The 18784-nt window shown below is 53.0% G+C and overlaps 7 protein-coding genes across 7 annotated transcripts; 3 read left to right on the top strand and 4 right to left on the bottom strand.

Annotated features, from left to right (window-relative positions):
- Positions 1-388: 388 nt before the first annotated feature.
- Positions 389-1600, top strand: CONPUDRAFT_70424 (uncharacterized protein; the record flags this gene model as incomplete). Its single annotated transcript, XM_007766020.1, has 3 exons — positions 389-424; positions 575-669; positions 730-1600. 3 exons carry the CDS (start codon positions 389-391, stop codon positions 1598-1600), a joined length of 1002 nt encoding a protein of 333 aa, XP_007764210.1.
- A 338-nt stretch (positions 1601-1938) lies between these two features.
- Positions 1939-3608, bottom strand: CONPUDRAFT_118646 (NAD(P)-binding protein). Its single transcript, XM_007766898.1, has 11 exons — positions 3512-3608; positions 3272-3426; positions 3138-3200; positions 2901-3069; positions 2835-2844; positions 2650-2780; positions 2577-2597; positions 2466-2517; positions 2391-2411; positions 2261-2337; positions 1939-2190 (listed from the first exon to the last, which is right to left on the bottom strand). Exons 1-11 carry the CDS (start codon positions 3522-3524, stop codon positions 2045-2047), a joined length of 858 nt encoding a protein of 285 aa, XP_007765088.1. The 5' UTR covers positions 3525-3608; the 3' UTR covers positions 1939-2044.
- Positions 3609-4067: 459 nt separating this feature from the next.
- Positions 4068-5245, bottom strand: CONPUDRAFT_47136 (uncharacterized protein; the record flags this gene model as incomplete). The annotated part of the gene is made up of 4 exons (XM_007765802.1): positions 4068-4583; positions 4636-4739; positions 4797-4966; positions 5043-5245. Coding segments are annotated over 4 exons (993 nt in total), but the record flags the coding sequence as incomplete, so codon positions are not given.
- Positions 5246-6555: 1310 nt separating this feature from the next.
- CONPUDRAFT_162824 (uncharacterized protein) lies at positions 6556-8955 on the bottom strand. The gene is made up of 4 exons (XM_007766897.1): positions 8777-8955; positions 8238-8709; positions 7856-8187; positions 6556-7798 (listed from the first exon to the last, which is right to left on the bottom strand). The coding sequence occupies exons 2-4, from the start codon at positions 8301-8303 to the stop codon at positions 6802-6804; spliced, it is 1395 nt and encodes a 464-aa protein (XP_007765087.1). The 5' UTR covers positions 8304-8709; positions 8777-8955; the 3' UTR covers positions 6556-6801.
- An 814-nt stretch (positions 8956-9769) lies between these two features.
- Positions 9770-10849, bottom strand: CONPUDRAFT_70421 (uncharacterized protein; the record flags this gene model as incomplete). The annotated part of the gene is made up of 1 exon (XM_007766019.1): positions 9770-10849. The coding sequence occupies one exon, from the start codon at positions 10847-10849 to the stop codon at positions 9770-9772; it is 1080 nt and encodes a 359-aa protein (XP_007764209.1).
- A 643-nt stretch (positions 10850-11492) lies between these two features.
- CONPUDRAFT_142143 (uncharacterized protein) lies at positions 11493-15473 on the top strand (the record flags this gene model as incomplete). The annotated part of the gene is made up of 5 exons (XM_007766896.1): positions 11493-11934; positions 11995-13389; positions 13498-13525; positions 13714-13988; positions 14052-15473. Exons 1-5 carry the CDS (start codon positions 11674-11676, stop codon positions 15471-15473), a joined length of 3381 nt encoding a protein of 1126 aa, XP_007765086.1. The 5' UTR covers positions 11493-11673.
- Positions 15474-16159: 686 nt separating this feature from the next.
- CONPUDRAFT_118641 (uncharacterized protein) lies at positions 16160-17691 on the top strand. The gene is made up of 4 exons (XM_007766895.1): positions 16160-16227; positions 16292-17322; positions 17393-17613; positions 17645-17691. Exons 2-3 carry the CDS (start codon positions 16497-16499, stop codon positions 17497-17499), a joined length of 933 nt encoding a protein of 310 aa, XP_007765085.1. The 5' UTR covers positions 16160-16227; positions 16292-16496; the 3' UTR covers positions 17500-17613; positions 17645-17691.
- Positions 17692-18784: the final 1093 nt, after the last annotated feature.

Genomic DNA, 18784 nt, shown 5'->3' with positions numbered 1-18784 from the left:
GTAATTCTGTCAGTCGATTACTCTCTAATTCATCCCGGCATGGCAATTTTGCCCTCGAGCAATCCAACGGCAGGAATGGCTTGTTGACGGGTTTCTTTAAGCAGTAACTTCTGTGGAAGGCTAGGGCAGAAACCAAGCGTCCATCCTTGCTTCCTGTACACCGTGTGTGGGTATATAGGTGGGTTGGGGCGAGCGACAATGTCCAATAACGCCCACTCGCCAAACATCTTTTTACGATCGCATCCTCTCCTACAACCCATCTCCTTCCTCCCAGCATCAAAGTATCACCATAGAATCGCATCGTAGTGCTTGACCATTGTCTCTTTACACGGCATCGTTCCCGCTTCCAAAGTTCTCCCCAATCCTCTCAGGCGTTCACTATATCACGATGGTCACAAAGTGTCCTTCCAAGGTCGAGATCGCTGTAAGTTTCTACGTACCACTTGTACCCACGTTATACGTACTGACCTGGATTAAGGCCAATTCAAGGAAGCGCTTCCCTTGTGTTTTGTGCGGAACCACTTTTACTTGCGGTAATGACTTCAACGAGCACGTTGACACCCACTTGTCCCAGCAGTCCAAGCCCGTGCGCATGCGCAAATGCCCGTACCCTAGTTGCACGTTTACGGCGCGGGATATCACCGGGTTGAAACATCACTGGAACAGGCAGTACGTTAATTCTCTCAATTTCTTGCATACACTACGTGTCTTACGATATATATCAAATAGCACCGGACAGAGGCCATATCACTGTCTCGTCGGCTCGTGTGACTATAGAGCTGTACATCCGTCGAACGCTGTTCGTCACCGTAGCTCTATACATAATATGGATATCGCCGGATTCAAGCTCTACTGCAAAATGTGCAACGTTGACCCTTCACCCGTTTGGGATAAAGCCTTACCTGGTCCTCTTCCAGAACTAGTCGTTAACAAACTCTTTTTCGGTAGCGAGACCTGCAACGTCAATGCGAACGACATCCATAAACCCGTCGACATCCTGACGCGAAAGCCCAACTGTGATTTCGCCCAAATCCAGGCTCAGCCAGTTATGGCCCCGACCAACGCCAATATGGGCTCATTAGATATTCCCTCCAATCCGTACGCCGACGGGACGAACCCCAACCATGTGCTTCCGGCTACACTTACTGCTGACATCGCCGTCAGCTTGACGAACACCCAAACATCCCAGGGATATCACCCGTCCGCTTGGTCTTCCCTCGCAAACTGGAACGGAGCTGCGACGTCTTCTGTCTCAGACTACGAGATTTCACCCGTGGATGAAGACGCTTCTTCCGTGTCGTCTGTTACGCATAACTCTGAGTTGCTTGGCTCTCTGCATCAACATTCCGACGCTCCGATGACGCCCACCTTCAGCTCTCCGGCTAGCCAACTTGACCCGCTTGAGCATCTCCTCGAGGCTGATCAAGCGAACCAGTACTCCATGGACTTCACCAGGCCCCGCCAGCTCGATTATGACATGAACTCTATCGAGCCTATGCCGACGGCTAACGTCACCCCTAGCGAATTCGAGTACGTCCCTCAGATGACAGAGGAGAACTTCGTCAGGGAGTACCTTCGCCAGATCGAAATGCACTTTTAACTGCATTTCCCTTCATATCATATTTATCTACAAACGTTGTGCTATCAGACTGCTGTCTTACACGTTCTTTGAATACATGTCATATGCATTTTCTCACTCATCCATATCTCATTCCTTGCATCCTCAATTCTTACAACCTTCATCGTACAAATAGTGTTGCACTTTAGATTGCAATAGACAATCATAATTAATCTTGCTGTTAGCGTAGTGGTGTTTGATACCCTCGGGTCGTGATGGTCTGAGAAGGAGATCTTGAGGCACCATCCCGAAGGTCTGACCTTATGGTTGATGTACGAGAGACTTGTCAAACTAAGTCCACACGTCGATGCGTACAAGTTGGAGTGCGAAAGGACGACGGAAAGCAACCGACGAGGACAGTACACATCATTTCTACCATTTATAACAACCGAAAACTCGAACCTAATAACTTATGCATCCATCGGACTACAGCTTCGGCTGAGGTGCTATACCCTGAACTGCCAGAGTATGGCCGCCGTCGAGAAGGATATGAGCGCCGGTAACGTGCGCAGACGCCGACGACGACAGGAAGAGCGCGATTCCAGCAAGATCCTGGGGGATGCCGGTCCGGCCTATCGAAAAAAGACGAGAAAGTCCAGTGGGTAGCCGCTCAGAGAGAACGCATGGAATAGAGATACGTACCAGTAGGTTGATGCTCTGCGATTTTCTCCTCGCCAGAGGTCTTGAACGCGAATGCAGTCATTTTGGATGGGAAGATGCTGAACGCTAGTTATAATCGCCCGTTCATGCTGAAAACTTCACCGACGCTTACCCAGGGCAAATTGCGTTCACGCTAAAGACAATTATCAGCCTCACGCAAGGGCCGAGTGATGGTCTTTCCACTTACCAGACGTGGCTGGGGCCGAGCTTGACGGCGAGAATCGACGTAAGGTGGTTAACTGTTCAACATCCAGCCTCTAAACTCTCAATCTATGCAAATAAGCAGGATGAAACGCACCAGCCGCTTTGCTGACGTTGTCTAGTAATCCAAGAGTCAGAGTAGTGGCACAATTAGCAGACGTCGCACATACAAGCAATGGTCCCATTTCCATCGGCGCTCGTAACGGACTCCGTATGAGGAGTGACCGAGGCGGTGGAGGAGATGTTGATAACGTGTGCAGGATCGTACGCGGTCGAGTCCTTCGTAAGGAGGTCCACGAGCCTACGTTTCCTCGTAAGCCGCCATGAACTGGGCGAATCCGTTTGTATCACTCACCCGACCGTCACTATTTGGCGACAAAGTCAACATAGAAGCGTGGAAAAGCGGGGAGGACAGACACACGATAGAAGATACTCTTCACGTTAACCGCCATAACGTTATCCCAGCCCTGCTGTTCCGGCACATCACGGAACGGCGCGCCCCACGACACGCCCGAGTTGTTCACGAGGATATGGATCTTGGACGTGCGGCGCTTGACCTCCTCCACAAGCTTGTCTACACCCGCTTTTGACTGTGACCATGAGGTTCGAGCTCTCAGTCAGACGAAGAGGCCGAAGGTGTCGTCAGGGAGAGACATACGTTCAAGTTGGCCACAATGTACTCCACGCTCCCCTCCCGTACCGAGTTGAGCTCTTTCACAGCCTACGCCGTCACATACCCTCATGAGCACCCCAAATACGCACTGGAAGCCCAGCGAGAACACTCTGACACACCTGCTCCAGCTGCGCCTCCTTCCGTGCCGCGATGTACACCTTGGCTACGCCATTCTGAATCAGCGCGGCGCTGATGGCCTTGCCAATACCGGATCCGCCGCCGGTAACGAGCGCTACCTTGCCCTTGACGCTGAAGACAGAGTTAATGGATAAGTCTAGCCGCCGGCGTAAAGAAGCGAAGACGGGAACAAGCTCGGTCAGTGCCATTCATTTAGCCTGCCGGATTTCAGTTCTGCTCACCGACGGGTGCCATGTTCGTCGGTTCTGCTAATGAGAGTAAGGGCTAGGGTAATGAGAAAAGTAAAAGGTAAAAAGTGCCCGAAAGCTTTAAGAAGACTCAAAGAGATGGTGGTTGACGTGCAAGTCTCTGGTCAGAACAGTGTGGGGTTGCTCAACGCGCGGAGAACGGTTCCGGCTATCCAAGTAGCCGGGATGTCTTCGGAGGACGTTGCCCCGGTCTCTTGTCGTTGACACTAACTGTCCTTGTTCACGTTGGCTCACACAAACATGGTTGAGTATGACAACCATCAATTCTACAGTGTGAATAATACATTCTCTACGAGTACTTTTGAATGCTAAGTTCGGTTCGGTCTATCGTTCTACAGAGTTGCCCGCGAAAGCTCGTGCCAGAGATCCATAAAAGAGTCATCGGGGAAAGAGTAACCGCCAGCTGCCAGAATTCGAGTTCGAGGACGTCTTGAAGTTTAAGGGGATACGCCTTTTCTAGAGAAGGGAATACCAGAGAGAAAAACCAGAGTCGAGTACCAGATATTGCCAGGTTTTGCCTGCGTAGCCATCAAGCGATCCCAGGCGGAGGCACGTTGCTCCCCTTCCTCATCGTAGGAGGCCTCGGGCTCCCCAGCCGCGGAGACCCAGATCCAATCGGTCTCGGCATCGGCGTCGGCGATCCCATAGCAGACCTCGGAGAGCCAATAGGCGCAGGCATCGGGGACGCGACACGAGAGCGCCTGGGCGAGCCAGTGCCGATCGGGGCAGGCAGCGGCGACGCAGCGCCGGGCGCGATCCTCGGTGATCCGAAGGGCCGAGGCGAGCCGGGTCCCGGTCCGATAGGCGCGCGGAACGGCGAGCCCGCCGAGCGCGTGCTGTCCGCGCTGAGCTTGCGCGCACGGGTCAGCGTGTCGGCGTACTCGCGGATGGCCGAGTAGAGGGGCGCGTTGAATCCGATACATTGCAGTCCGACGCATCCGATTCTGAGGGCGCCAGCAGCGTACAGCTGGCCGATCTCGTAGAGGGTTTGAGGGGAGACGTTCTTGCGGGCCGCTATCGTCTCTTTGATCAGAGCCTGAGTCGCCTATGGGTAGTATAGTGAGCGATGCGAATAGGCCGAAGGAGGTAAATAATACTTCGTGTGATAGGGCATCCCATTCCTGCGTGGTGAGGTCGTCCATGCGGAACAGTCTATATACGCCAGCGTAGTACCACTTGCCATCCGTGTTGTAAAAGCATTCTACAGTACAATAGCACATTTTGTCAGCTCTTGACAGGTTCACCAGCGTTCACGCACCAATTGGTTCAGAGGAAGGACCGATGACATCGACACCACCCCATCTATGCGCAGTGGTAACACGAGGATTCGTGCTGCACCGAAAGATAGGGGCTAGGTAGTATCCATGCTCCTCACGGTCCGGGCACCAGTATGTCGTAAGGTCGTACAGAAGTCTATACTGGGAGAGCCTATGATATCAAGTCAGTCAGAGGATTACATTTTGTTTCAAAGGAACAAACAGGTTTCTGAGATGCTGGACGAGACATTGATATCAGTATTGCACTTGCCATAGAACGAGCACGAACCAAGGGCGCGTTTCCAAGAAGCTCATGCAGCGTATATGGATGTGGAAGCACGATAGGTTTAATATCGTCGTCTGGCATATCCATAGGTGACGGGAGTGACGCGAAGACAGCTTTTCTCGCATCGATGGACTCTTCAGTTGTGAGCCCGACCGGCGGGAGAGGCTAGACATCACATCAGGCTAAATCATCTTATCCATAACATCTTACAAGTGGATAACGCACCTGTATGTTAAAGCCACGATCACTGCGGAACAAAGAATGACCTTGCGATAGCGCCGAATGGTTAGATTGAAACGTCGGGCTGAATAGCCCCCCTGAGAACGGGCTTGGGAATCCCTGGCTCGGCGTCGCAAACTGGGAGGGCGACGATGTCGGTCGGTCTGGCGTTTTCTGATATATGCGTCGTGCGGAGGTGAGTTTATCAGATCACGTTTAGTGCGCAAGAACATACGTACCGGTGTATCGGAAAAGCCTGCAAAGGGCTGCGCCCCACCGAAGCCCCTCCTCGCGTCAAGGTGTAGCTGTAGTCCGAGCGGAGTCCCTTTCGATATTACCCCAGGAGGAGCGCTTGCAGAACTTCCGCGGTCAGGTATTCCGAACACGAGCTCGTCGCTATCAGCGTTAGTCCCAGTCGACACCACAGCAGTAACCTTCGTCGTAGCCTGCCCAGCAGAGAAACCAGAGAAACCAGAGCAACTCGAGTCATCAGCAGCGGAGAATTCCTGAGAGCTAGCCAGAGATCGGTCCTCTTCCTGATCCTGATCCTGATTCTGGTCCTTGTCCTGATCTTGATCCCGACCCTCGTCGCGAGTGGCAGCCGGAGCGCGCGTCTGGGCCTGAGCAACCGCGACCTTCATCCTCCCTAGCTCCTCCTCCAGCTCTTTGATCACAGCGGCCTTTTGCCTCACGGACACGTACGCCGTCTCGAGCCGCGCTACGGCCGAGTCGCGCATCGCCAGCGCCTCGTTCACGCGCTTGCGCTCGCCCTGGATCGCGAGCGCGAGCTCCGCCGCGAAGATCGGGTCCCGCGAGACGTCGACGAGCCGCTCAAGCGAGGAGAGCCCGATTCCGTTGTCGCACATCGAGGGTAGATTAAGGCCGAGAGCTCGGAGGTCGAGGGCGTTGGTTGGAGTTGAGGGACTGGTGGATGTGTCGGGGTTCAAGTCGTCTTGAGCCGCTGAGATGGAGGCTGGCCCTCGGAGGTGTTGAAGTTCTTCTGGACCCGTCGCAGGCCCAAAGAATCCGTTAAACGGTGGGCTTGATTCCGTGCTTGCCTGGCCGCTAGAGTCGGCGGCGATGTATTCGTCGTCAGACATGGTGAAGGAAATGAACAAAGAGCAGACGCCCAAATCAGGTAAGCCGCGCGCCTTACTTTTTGTCTAAGCGCTCGCGCGCCGCGCCAAACTCACCAAGCGCCGAAGCAAAAGCCCGCTCCCTGGCATCTCACACGAAGCATAGAGACAGATTATGGTGTTTTATTCAAGAGATATGTACAGGTACATGATACAGGGGATGGATCCGATGTTAGTGCGAAAATAGATAAAATGAATGCGTCGAGGTGCGAAGGAAATGATGAAAATAAAGAGGTATATTGTAAGGGTAAGTTCCAAAGCCACATGAAGCTCGCATTAGATAAAATGAAAGTCCAATCATAGATTGTTGAAGTAGAGAAGACGAGAGCGTTGCGGACTATCCAATTTCCTGACCACGCCTTACAATTAGGAAGAGGACTCAGGCGCAAACCAATCGGCCCAGAGGCGTCCGCCGAAGATGCTAACACCACGAGGAGTCGCCGTAGAGACCGGCGCAGGCACCTCGAAATCAAAGTCGGGAGCGGGTCCGTCCATTTCAATGTCAAACTCCTGGTCCCCATCCATAGACGAAGCCAGATGCATCTCGCTGGAATAGTGGAATCCCTGCTGCGCATCGTGTCCGTAAGAAGAAGCATCGATCTGAGAGGAGTGGTCGCCGTGGAGCGTGTTTGTCCTCATACACAGGGGGTAATACTCAAGAGAGGAAGAAAGACGGCCGCCGTATAGAGACGTGGGCGAAGGGGGCTGATAATTCTCGGGCATCGGCAGGATGGTGCTCGGGTCGAACGTCCCGCAGCCGACGTGGGTGGAAGTTGCAGAAGAGAAAGAATGCACCGATTCCGAACGATCCGGCAAGCTAGAGGAGCCCTCGGCCTCGAAGGTGGAAGATTCCCGCTGGTAGGCCTCGGTGTATGCGGTGGACTCGGTCTCTTGAGGGATGTTGTCATCGATGACTACGCGAGTGATGTGGTCCTCGGGAGAAGGAGGAGCAATACCAGGCTGAGCGAGATGAGGCGACGGGCTCGCAGCAGGAGTCAGGGGGGAGTCAGGAGCATAGTAGCTGATATCGACGGGGCCAGCCTCTGAATGCTCCTCGCTGAACGCGATAAGGTCGTCGAGGTTCACTTCAGAGTTCCCATTGGGAGCGGAAGAGGATGCCGCCGAAGGTGATCCAAGTCCATAGCCAGAGTCGGTGCGTTCAGAGGTCGCCTCCGTCGGAGCGTGAACAGATCCAGGGCGGGTGGGTCTCGGACTCGCGTCGATACTGTGAGTTTTGCAATACTCCCTGAACTGCTTCGCGCTCATGAGATGAATCCTCTTGCGATGACGATTGGCGCTAGATGGATCGGTGCAGCTGAAATCGCAGTCTCCAATGAGGCACCAGCGGAACGCTGATTGCGTGCTACCCTCGCTGTGTCAGCAATGGTTGTATGAAGAAGAATCGTGATAACCGACGTACTGCATGACCATATGGTTCTTCAGGTTTCCTTTCTGCATCGTCCCGTATGAACAACCCGGCTTTGTACAGTACTGCTTGAACTTTTCGGCATCGGGGCGGTGGCCTATCGCATGACGCTGCAGATCCGACTTGCGCGTGAAGCCCCTGTCGACGCACTCTGTGCAGAAAAAGACTTTCGCATTTTTGCGCGTTGAGTCGGTCTTGTTCTTGAGAAGCGTTTTGCCGTTCGGAGGTGCCTTGGCCTTCGAAGGAGCCTTGCCCATGGGGACCGCCTTGGCCTTCGGGGTGGCCTTGGCCTTGCGGACGGTCTTAGTCTTGGGCGCTTCCTTCGTCTATAAGAGTATAAGTACGTGAAGAGTATGAATTAACATGATGAACTTACGATTCTCCCAGACCTGGTAGACGAACGGGTGTTCATAGCCTTGGTGGAGGAGCGGGTGCTGACCATTGGGATGAACGATACTCGAGTCCGGTAGTGAAATGGGTATGCGAGCTGAGTATCGCCTGAGAGGTGCGAAGCAATGCGAGGGGGAAAGGTCAAAGGCTGATACAAGGGTAGACGATGACGATAGAGCTCGTTGAGTGGGTGCTGGTGGGCATGAGCGCCTCCCAGCCCGCCTTTATACCCGCCCCATGGTAGGTGCGTCTCAAGCAACGGTGCTGGATTGCTCTCAAACCCCTCCGTAAAAGTTACCGCGTATAGAATCGCACACAAAGACCGCTCCTATCACCCGATTGCTTGAGAGTAAAAACGCCATACTGGGAGAGGACGAGGAGCAATTGGTTGACAGGAGTGTCCGAGCTAGTAATTTTGAAGTCAAAGCCTGTCACAGCCTCAGGATTGGTGCTTAGGTCTAATGCAAGGAATTACTAAATCTGCTGAGAGTTGCTTCGAATGGGAATTTTGAGCTGGGTCCTTACCTTTTGTCTCTTTTGTCTCGCTTGGTGACGTGCTCTTGTAGCCGGTGTCCGCGCACGTGGAAGGGACCTTGAAGCTTTATAACATTGGCACACCCGTAGAAGTGGAGCAAATCATCCAAAGTCAGCTATCGAGGTGGTAAAATCTGGTGGAGTCGGCGGGTTTCAGTGGTGTTTGAGCTGGGACGCCAGAGCACAACGACGATGGTGACCAAACAGCCCAACTGCGTCTCACAGTCGCTCTCTCAATATTTAATCTCCGACCAAAATATCACTTTTGCTTGCTGAAGTCCTGCACTATCGCTAGCTTGATATAATGGCATTGGTAATATTTCACTCTCCGCTGATCTCCGGTAGATCCCGCCTACTTCATGACACTGCAGACAAACTGTCATTTTTCTGTTACGAAAAGTGAGTGAAGAAGGCGGACAGATGAAAGCCTTTTTCACCCATCTTTTGCTGTGCGAAAAGTTACTGAAAAGATGAACTTTTGCCTCGGAGTTTGCATTTCTGTGCGGAGATTTGATAGAAACACGTCCAAATCGGGAAGGTGGAGTCCAAATTCGGTAACCCGCCCAATTTACCAGCGCAATATTGACGCAATTGTCGGCTAAAAGAATACCTTTTCCTGTGCAAAAGGGGGTTCCAAAACTCGGAGGGAAAGGCTTTCATCTCGCCGCCTCTTTCTCTCGGTTTCATCCCGGGAAAAATCGCCGTTTGTCTGCAGTGTGAGCGCTTGTGCGATGGCGTCTGTTTCGTCAAACAGCAGAGCACAGACCTGCTCAGACATTGGCACCTTCCCACTTTTGGTTCCGAAAACCGCCATTGGATCATTTATCATCACCAACCGTTCGGTTACGACTAGTTCACAAAGCTGCTATGCTATTATTGGTTAATTATAATGGTAGTGTTGTAAGTAACGACCGTGTGCATAGAAGTACAACTTGTCGGCGATGATAGATAGATCCACACTAAGGGCCATGATACAGCATAAAATTAACGACGAGACCTATTGTATCCCACTGCCTTGCAAGCCCTTTGAAATGTGGAAAAGACAGACCTCGATTCTTCGTTAGCCCCGCCCTTTGATCTTTGAATGGACTCGATAACACGGTGCCACCAACTCGCATGCGCATCCCTGAGCCCTGTAGTAAAAGCGTCATTCGTCCACGCAGATATATCTGCTTGCTTCAATATACGACTAAGGAGGATAGCAGCTTGTTTGATGTCCCTCGCGTCGCCAGAGGTAGAGTCGAGGAGGTCGATGGTCCTGAGGCGGTGCTCCGGGATGGGAACACAAGGTTGAAAAACCCTGATCGCGTCGCTGATAGAGGTCCCGTCGATCGATATGTGCAGCTGTCGTAGATCGCTGCACGCAAAGAGCAGACGGATGATCCCCGTGAGCGTTGGGCGCCGGGCCAGAGACGGGTGGTAGTGATCCGGAGAACCCCAGCCGTACGAAGAGTTAAGCTTTAGAATTTGCAGGGAAGGCCAGCATACAGCGATGCTCATGAGGTCCTCGTCGCCTAGACTAATGAATCGTTGCGTGTCGATGTCAACTCTGGTAATGTAAAGAAAGTGGGACAACGGCTGGAGCGAGTCGAATGTGACGATGTCGGCATCTGAGTAACTGGCGCTAGCGAGGAGTCCAACCGTCTCCTTGAAGACGTATGTTTTGACTCTGTATGCCGTGTTCGAGTCGGTGAACTTCTTGGCGACGGTATAAAATAGCTCGTCGACTGGTAGAAGTCGATGCGGCAGATGAACGTCGTGAGTGTCTTGAATGTCGATAAAGATATGCTGCGTATCGAACTTTGACCTGTCTTCTAGAATGTCGCAGATGGCGTTGATGGGAGCACTCCTGATATCTTTGCAGTCCTCAAACTTGCGTGAAAGTTGGTGGAACCAGTGGCAGCTAGCCTGGTCTTCGATCGATACGTATGTCGGCAAGGTTCTTAAGAGCACTCTGGAGTACTTCTGGCCTGTCATCCGCTTGTCAAGTGTTGTGTCGTACGACAGTGCGATCGCATTGCAAGGCGGAAGCGGCGGGGGAATATCAGTCCTTGAGAAACCCATGGTAGTGAGAGAGAAGGGTGGTACCTCATCCGCACAATGAAACGGCGTTTAAGTAGCAAGGGCCACCCCACTCAGGGAAAGCAGCTTTGCGTCTAGCCTTGCTCGGGTCGGTAAAGCTCGAAGTGCATAGATACCTGCCAAAGTCAATGAGAAACAATGCTTGATCCAACCCTGCGGACGCAGCGCGAGTCAGGGTTGGCGGATTGACGTGCTTAAGCTCGAACCTCCAGTCTAGACTTCGGATTGCAGGGTCGGGTATGCCAAAGAGTGGACATTAACTGTCACATTAATCCAATGGTTTCTAGGGGGTCTCATTCAAGTCAAAGCGAGATCGATCGTAAGTGCGCCGATACGACTTCCAAGAACCGAAATCGCCTGATTTTTACAAGTACTGTTGTCGTAAGCAAAAGCCCGGCAGTGGTGGGCTGTGCACTTGGAACGGAGACGTATAATTGTACCTTTCCCCATAGTGGTGACAAAACGACCAATATTTCAGGCTAAGCAGTGAGAGGAAGGACTTCATAATGAATTGAAGGGTAAAGAAGTGGAGAGGCTCTCGGAAGCAGTAATCGGCTGTATAGAGTTCCGGGGTCCGTCGCCCCCGCGGCTATTTCCCGAAGCTGTCTCCGCTTTGAACGCGTCTGCCATGTCTGATATTATTGCGCACCATCCGTCTCCCATGGCGAGATCGTTTTTTCTCACTCTGATTATGATTTATTTGCAGCAATTATGATGCTGGTTATGATCAGTAGAAGTCTCGCTATCGTTCTTGGTCTGGGCGATAAGTACTCGCTCCATCCTACGCAACATCTTAAACCCAGATCATGGCGCCTGCCGCCCGCAACGATCCCCAACACGTGTACCACGCACACTTGAACCCAATCGTCATGCATTCCGCTCTCCTTGTTAGCGAAATCTTCGCCCAAATCCTGCTTGAACTGTCCAACAGAGACCTGTTCTCGTTGTCGACTACCTGCCATGATCTGTCAGAACCGGCATTAGACCAGCTTTGGAGTACGCAATCGTCGCTGGTGCCACTGGTCAAATGCCTGCCGAAGGAGTTGGTATGCGACAATGGAGTGGGGGTATGTACATTTGGTCCTGTTATCATTGATAAGTTCTCATATGTGAGTGAATGAGTCTAGGAACTCTCGTTCAGTCGAGCCCTAACCTGTGCGGATTGGGACGTGCTCGTCAAATACACCCATCGTATCAGACACTTGAAGGAGGTTACGTACGACAACAGCAAGTGCGACCATGGATGGGTGCCAGGGGTCGAAAGGCTATCTCAAGACATCCTACAAGCGCTCTCACATCCTCCGCCACCAGCCTCCAAATCGCCATTCCCGCGCCTCGAGAGCCTTACTTGGCTGGGCTTTGATGTGGATGCGGAAGCTACATCATTCTTACGAACGCTCTCTGGTCCACGCGTCACTTCCTTAGACCTGGGCGGGTTTACTCTACGACGTGCTTCTACCGAGTCCGCCGACCTCTTCCAGTTGATCGCCGACTTGAGCGTCCTCTTTCCTGCGCTGAAGTCCTTCGCATTCTCTCTTCCCTCCATGCACACTCCCAACCGCCCAGATCTCGTGGCTGCGTTCTCACGAGCTGTGTCCGGATGGAAACACTTGCGCGTGCTGAGTTGCGGTCCCTTGGATGTTCCTACTCTCCTGCATCTTGCACATCTACCCGCGCTTGAGAATCTCGACACGTCCCTTCCCATCTACGGACTTGATTCTAGCAACACCCTTCAGCTTGCAAAAGGGGCTTTCTCGCGCCTACGCGACCTCGCTATGTGGCATGGTCATGGGTTTAAACAGGTCATCGACATCTTCGATGCTATACCCCGCCGCCTTCCGGAACTTTCAAAGCTCTATCTCAACGCGGAGGATCGAGACGGCCCAGACGACATTCAAAGGCTGAACGACATCATTTCTCGCCGCGTCCAGGTCAAAGCTTTGAAAGAACTGGCCATCAAGGAAGAAAGCACCGTGATGCACAGCGAGGACAATTGGCGGGTGACGCTCTTGACCTTGCAACCAGCGCTGGTCTTCACCCAGCTTGAGTCCGTGATCCTCTCAACTTCTCGTCCCATCTCCCTCACCGACAGCGAGCTTGTGACGCTTGCGGACGCGTGGCCCAAGTTGAGGTCGCTAGCAATCAATCCGAACTATGGATGGATGTCGCCGTCTGGCCTGACCATATCAGGGCTGGCGGCAGCATTGGATCGCTGGCCAGAGCTGCAATATCTTGCGCTGGCGATCAATGCGCGCGAAACATCCACCAGCACTTCCTGTGCCGACGTGTCCCTTTGTCAGCGCGGAGCACCTGCTTCCCTGAAAGACCTGGACCTACTGGACTCGCGCATCGGGGACAATCATGAAGCAGTTGGGACTTGCCTAGCCAATATTCTGGCCAACGCTCGTTATTGTCAGGTCTCAGCATGGAACGGTGTGCATCCTGACTACGCCCTTTACGAAGAAAGCTGGCCGAAATGGCGCCTGGCTGTTGATTTCATGAGGAATAGGTTAACGGCCGAGGTATGACCATCGTGATTATGCAGCGATTGTAGAGTGCGATATTCTGCGTACGAGACGTTCATATGGTACGGTCAAATATAAACTCTCTCTTGGGAACCTGCTATTGAGAATCATGGGGCATCGATTCGGCAGTATCGTACGTACAGTAGTGGCAATGGTTGGCTTCTACCTCGACAACACCCACTGTTTAATTTGAACGCGTCTGCCAGTGTTAGACAGCACGTTTCCATTCGTCTCCATAATGACAATGCAGTTGAATCTGAGCGGCTCTTATCGAAGGCTGGACGATGATCGCCCCATTCTCAATCCCAAACTAGATTATAGGTCCAAGCGATTCCCGGCTGCCTGAGCACGTGTACTCGGCACACTTGAACACGACCGTCATGCATCCCGCCCTCCTTGTTAGCGAAATCCTCTGTCAAATCCTCTCTGCACTCTCTGACAACAAGGACCTCTTTGCGGTCTCGGTCACTTGCCATGATCTATCGGAGCCGTCGCTAGACCAGCTCTGGAGCACGCAGCTATCGCTGGTGCCACTCGTCAAATGCCTGCCCAGGGACCTGATTCGCTGCGAAACTGAGCGAAATGCAGGAGGAGTGGTGCGTGCGATCGCTCCCGATTTTCGTAGCGAGTGCTCATACCTGAGGGATCTACTATTCTAGGCCAAACTCTCCTTCACTCGGGGCTTGACTAGTGCGGATTGGGATGTCCTCCTCAAGTATGCCCATCGTATCAGGGTCTTGAGAGGAGTTACGCGAGACTCGCACCACAAGACGGTTGAAGGTTGGGAACTAGGGAGGGAGAGGCTATCTCCAGAAATCCTGGAGACCCTCTCGAACCCGCCCAAAGAGATCATCTTCAATGCGTTCAAGAATGCGTTATTCCCGCACCTCGAGAGCATCACTTGGCAGGATTTTGACGCGGACTCTGCGGAAGCCATGTCCTTCTTGCGGTCGTTCGCTGGTCCAAAGCTCAAAACCCTGAGTATGAACGGGTTTTTAGTACAAAGACAATATTCTTCCGAGTTCCTCAGCAAGCTCGTCTCCGAATTCAGCGTCCTCTATCCAGAGCTGAGGACGTTCACGATTCCTCTCATGCGCATGCACGTGCCCAATCGTCCAGACATCGTGTCTGTGCTTTCGCGAGCGGTGCGCGGGTGGAAAGACATGCGCGTACTGAAATGCGGTCCTCTGGATGTCCCAGCTATCCGGCATCTTGCACACCTACGTGCCCTCGAGAGGTTCGAAACCGACCTGCCGATCTACGGGTTCCGCTATAGCAAAACTCTCCAGTTTCCAGACCAGGCTTTCTCGTGCTTGCGCACTCTCGGTCTGAACCATGGTCGCGGCTTCAAACAGATCATCGAGTTCTTCCAAGCCATACCTGGTCATCTTCCACAGCTCTCGAAGCTCACTCTCCTATCAGACCGTCAGGACAATCCAGACGACATTCAAAGGCTGAATGACATCATCGCCCGCCGTGTCCGGACCGAAACACTGAGAGAGTTAATAATTGTGGAACGAAACATCTTGGACCCGCATGTCGCGGATACGCGGGTGACATTCTCAACCCTGCAACCCTTACTTGACTTCGCTCGGCTCGAGTTCGTGTGTCTGACCACTGATCGCACCATCGTTCTCACCGATAAGGAGTTTGTGATGCTGGCGAACGCGTGGCCCAAGTTGACAGCCCTATTGATCAACGAGACGCACGGGTGGCAGTCGCCGTCGGGTGTGACCATCGCGGGGCTGACGGCGGCGTTGGAGCGTTGGACGATGCTGTACTACCTGGCGTTGGCAATCGACGCGAGAAAAGTATCTACCGACGCTTACTTCGCCGACGTGTCATCGCATCAACGGAGAGCACCCGCTTCTCTGAGAGATTTGAACTTACTGGACTCGCGCATCGAGGACAATCATGAAGCTGTTGGAACCTGCCTATCCAAGATATTGACCAACACTCGTTCTTGTCATGTTTCAGCGTGGAACAACGCGGGAGCTAGCTATGAGCTCTACCAGGAGAATAAGCCGAGATGGAGCCTAGCTATCGATTTCATGAAGGATAGGTTATCGGCCGACTCATGAGTGTGTATGTAGGGTGGGGGACCCTGTAGAAGGGACGACTGATTTGTTCCATTCGCCTACGAGAAACTTGAACATGAAGTACGGATCTGTAATAGGCACGCTTCCAGACTTCGATAGCATGAGCACAAGATGGTATGGGGGATAGTGAAGAAAGGTAGGAAAGGATTTGGAACAACATATAAGAACTCACGCAGACTCACCTATCCATCCACCCACCTGCCCTAAAGCACCATTGGCACACTCAGAACTCGTCCCTCTTTGCCCTCGTCCTCCGCTTCTGCACATCCACCCTCGTAACGCCCTCTTGTGCCTTCAAGGCTTGTGTGAGTTGATTTTCATCCGGGGTGTCTGCTTGTGGGATGAGATTGAAGACGTGGATGTTCGCCATGTCGCCCGGGCCAACTGGGCCGACGTGCTGCAACGATGCAAGCACTGGATCAGCGCGAGCCAGCAGTGCCGGATCGCTAAGTACGGAAGAGCCTTGGGCGAATGAAACAGCAAATTGTGTAAGTTCAGACATGGTGATAGTTGAATGTTGAAGAGATAGGACGCGGCGACAGGACCCCGCGCCAAGCGGAGGACTAATTCCTACTTCCCAGGTCCTTTCTCCTTTCTCTCAACGACGCCCACTGCGGTTCTGGGCATTGCTGCGCTCGTGTTCGGGGCCAGCAGCTATGACGCCGAACTCAGCCTCTACCTCAATCTCTTCGCCGAACTTGGCAGCCAAACGCGGAACATCGACGCCGAACTCCAGGTCGGTGACGCTTCGGTGATCGACGCGTGACTTGTTCATATCTGCGGAGGGCTGTTTCTGACAGGTCCTTTCATCTTTATGCTCCAGTAGACCAGTGCACTCCAGTGCTCGACGACGACTACTGACATTTCCAGGCGGCTAACATCACAGTATCGCATAGCTTTGGCGTCTGAGGCTCGTTTGAGCCTCATCCTCTCCGATCATTCAAATATGCGTCCACAGCCTCTGTGTTTATTAGAACTATTCTACTCCTCCAACGATATCAAAACATGTCCTCTCCAACAGTCACCACCAACCTAATTAGCATCAACACCAACAGTACCAGTCACATCCCAAAGACTTCCTCAGGTCTACCACGCATACCCTTCGACCTCCGCGCCCATAAGACCGGCATCATCATCACCTGGTCCAGCATCCTACTCACCTCATGCCTCCTCCCCATCCTGGGCTATTTCCTGCTCCGCTACAAAACCTCGCTTGAGCTGACCGTCGTCTTCGCCATCAGCACCTCACCCTGCGGCGCCGTCTCCCTCTTCTCTCTGTTCAGCCGTACCTACGCCCTCTTCCGCAAAGACTCCACCTGTCGGCCCCTCCCCTCCACCAGTTCCACCACACCCTCGCGCGGCGACACCCCAGGGCGCTGGCACCTCGACAACTTCAACTACAACTTCGCGTTCTGTTTCGCTATCATCACCATCATACTCTCAACGGCCATCTCCCACCAGCCCACGTCCAACATCCGTCTCATCTCGGTCCCCATCGCCGTCCTGCTCCTGCTCGTGTGCAGCCAGCTCGTCCTCGTCCCGCTGCTCATCGCGCTGGACGTCAGAGCGCCGTTCCGCTTCTCGTCGCTGGCAGCGGGCGAGCGGCTCCGCCCTGCGACGTTCATCATCGCAGAGGACGTCGTCGCTGTCGATGGCGGTGGCGGAACCGAGTTCAGGAGGCGGTGGAACGAGAGGTACGACGCGAGCGCCGATTTTAGGAGGTTGATGGTGAGGCTGGATCTACTGTGGGGGTTCAGCGGGTTGGCGCTCGCGGGCGGGATTTTTGGGGTGGTTTTTGGAGTGCAGGAGGAGAATGTTGGATACGTTGTTGGTGAGTCTTTTCATGGCTCAGAGGGTTTGGGTGTGCGAGAGAGATTGTTAACGTTCGTTGATCATGATAGGCTGGGGAGCGCCGTGGGTCTGGGCTGCGGGTATGGCCCTCGTGACGTTGCGGATGACGACGGCAACACTGAGGCGTGAGGAAGGCGGGGAAGGATGGGCTTGTTAGAAGTAATCGAGGCTCGATCGCGATGAATGGGAAACATTGACAACTCTGCTATCATTATTATGGACCTAATGAAGCGAAGGGACAACTTTTTATCCAACAATACGAGGGGACTCTGTTAGTTTATCTACCGGAATGATGGGACTCTATTATAGTTTACCTAACCTAAACGAAGGCTAGTAGTCGATGCATCAGAAACAAAATGAAAATATCGTTAACAAATCGTGACTGTCTCAGTCGTAATAAATAGGGAATGATGAAAGCCGTGCGCGGTTCTGCTTGATCGTCCCCTAGTTCTCTCAGCGATTCTCTTAAACCTCGTTTGTGCGACCGGGTTGCGGCCATACTGTGCCTTGTAGCAAATGCGAAGACATGGTGCAATAGAAACCCTTGAGTACTTCGCCAGCTAGACGCTCAACTGCCTGCTCGTCCTTCACGCAGAAATTGAGAGACAAAGAAGATGGTATTGGTAATAAATTAGCGTTTTATATCACTACATTATGGTGTCTAGATTACACCCGACAGCCCCAGGTATATGAACAATGACAGCGGTGAGATTCATGAGTCATAAATTCTAGAAGAAGAAAAGGTGAGCCCCGTGAAAAAGACGAAGACTAGCGAACAAACTTACGATGATGATATGCGTAGCTTGTAGTGTACGGGTCACTTAAGCCTTTTTAGCGGGTTTCGTGGGCTTGGCAGGAGCTTCCTGGGAAGGAACGCCAGGGATGGAAGAGATGATTTCCTTCACAACGCTAGCCAGGGTCTTGACGTGAGCGGGAGTGAACATCGTGTCGTGAGTACCAGCAGCGACCTTCATGTCGAGGTTCTTGATACGCGCGTCCCAGCCGTTGCGGTTGTCGATACCCGAGTCGAAGTCGGCAGCGTTGCCGGAGCGGTACCATGAACGATCCTTGGGGACGACGAGCGTGGTCGGGCCATCGTAATGGTCGGGCTCGTAGTCGAACATGGAGTCCAAGTTCTTGCGGATCTCGGTGCGGAGCTTGCTCTTCCACTTCTCGCCGATCTCGGGGAAGTTGGAGGAGATACGGTCGATCGAACGCTGAGTCCAGTCCGTGGATTTCAAGCTCTGGCGCTCGCTGGTCGGGATGAAGATGGGGTCGAACAAGATGAGGTGAGCGACCTCGTCGCCACCCTTCATGAGCTTGGAGGCCATCGAGAGCGCGACCGAACCACCATAGGAGTAACCACCGATGACGTAGGGGCCCTGCGGTTGTACAGCCTTGATGAGCGAGATGTAGTGTTCCGCCATCGATTCGACAGTTCC

Source organism: Coniophora puteana, assembly GCF_000271625.1.
Source record: "Coniophora puteana RWD-64-598 SS2 unplaced genomic scaffold CONPUscaffold_2, whole genome shotgun sequence".
In the NCBI taxonomy this organism is placed as follows: Eukaryota; Fungi; Basidiomycota; class Agaricomycetes; order Boletales; family Coniophoraceae; genus Coniophora; species Coniophora puteana.
This window is presented reverse-complemented; position numbering and strand designations above follow the sequence as displayed.

Coding starts and splice junctions, on each gene's coding strand:
- CONPUDRAFT_162824 (XM_007766897.1), bottom strand. CDS start 8,303: ATGGTCAGCACCCGCTCCTCCACCAAGGCTATGAACACCCGTTCGTCT. Junction 8,188..8,237: donor CTACCAGGTCTGGGAGAATC/GTAAGTTCATCA, acceptor ATACTCTTATAG/ACGAAGGAAGCGCCCAAGAC. Junction 7,799..7,855: donor AAGAACCATATGGTCATGCA/GTACGTCGGTTA, acceptor CAGCGAGGGTAG/CACGCAATCAGCGTTCCGCT.
- CONPUDRAFT_118641 (XM_007766895.1), top strand. CDS start 16,497: ATGTCCTCTCCAACAGTCACCACCAACCTAATTAGCATCAACACCAAC. Junction 17,323..17,392: donor GAATGTTGGATACGTTGTTG/GTGAGTCTTTTC, acceptor TGATCATGATAG/GCTGGGGAGCGCCGTGGGTC.
- CONPUDRAFT_118646 (XM_007766898.1), bottom strand. Junction 3,070..3,137: donor ACATTGTGGCCAACTTGAAC/GTATGTCTCTCC, acceptor TCATGGTCACAG/TCAAAAGCGGGTGTAGACAA. Junction 2,338..2,390: donor GTGAACGCAATTTGCCCTGG/GTAAGCGTCGGT, acceptor ACTAGCGTTCAG/CATCTTCCCATCCAAAATGA.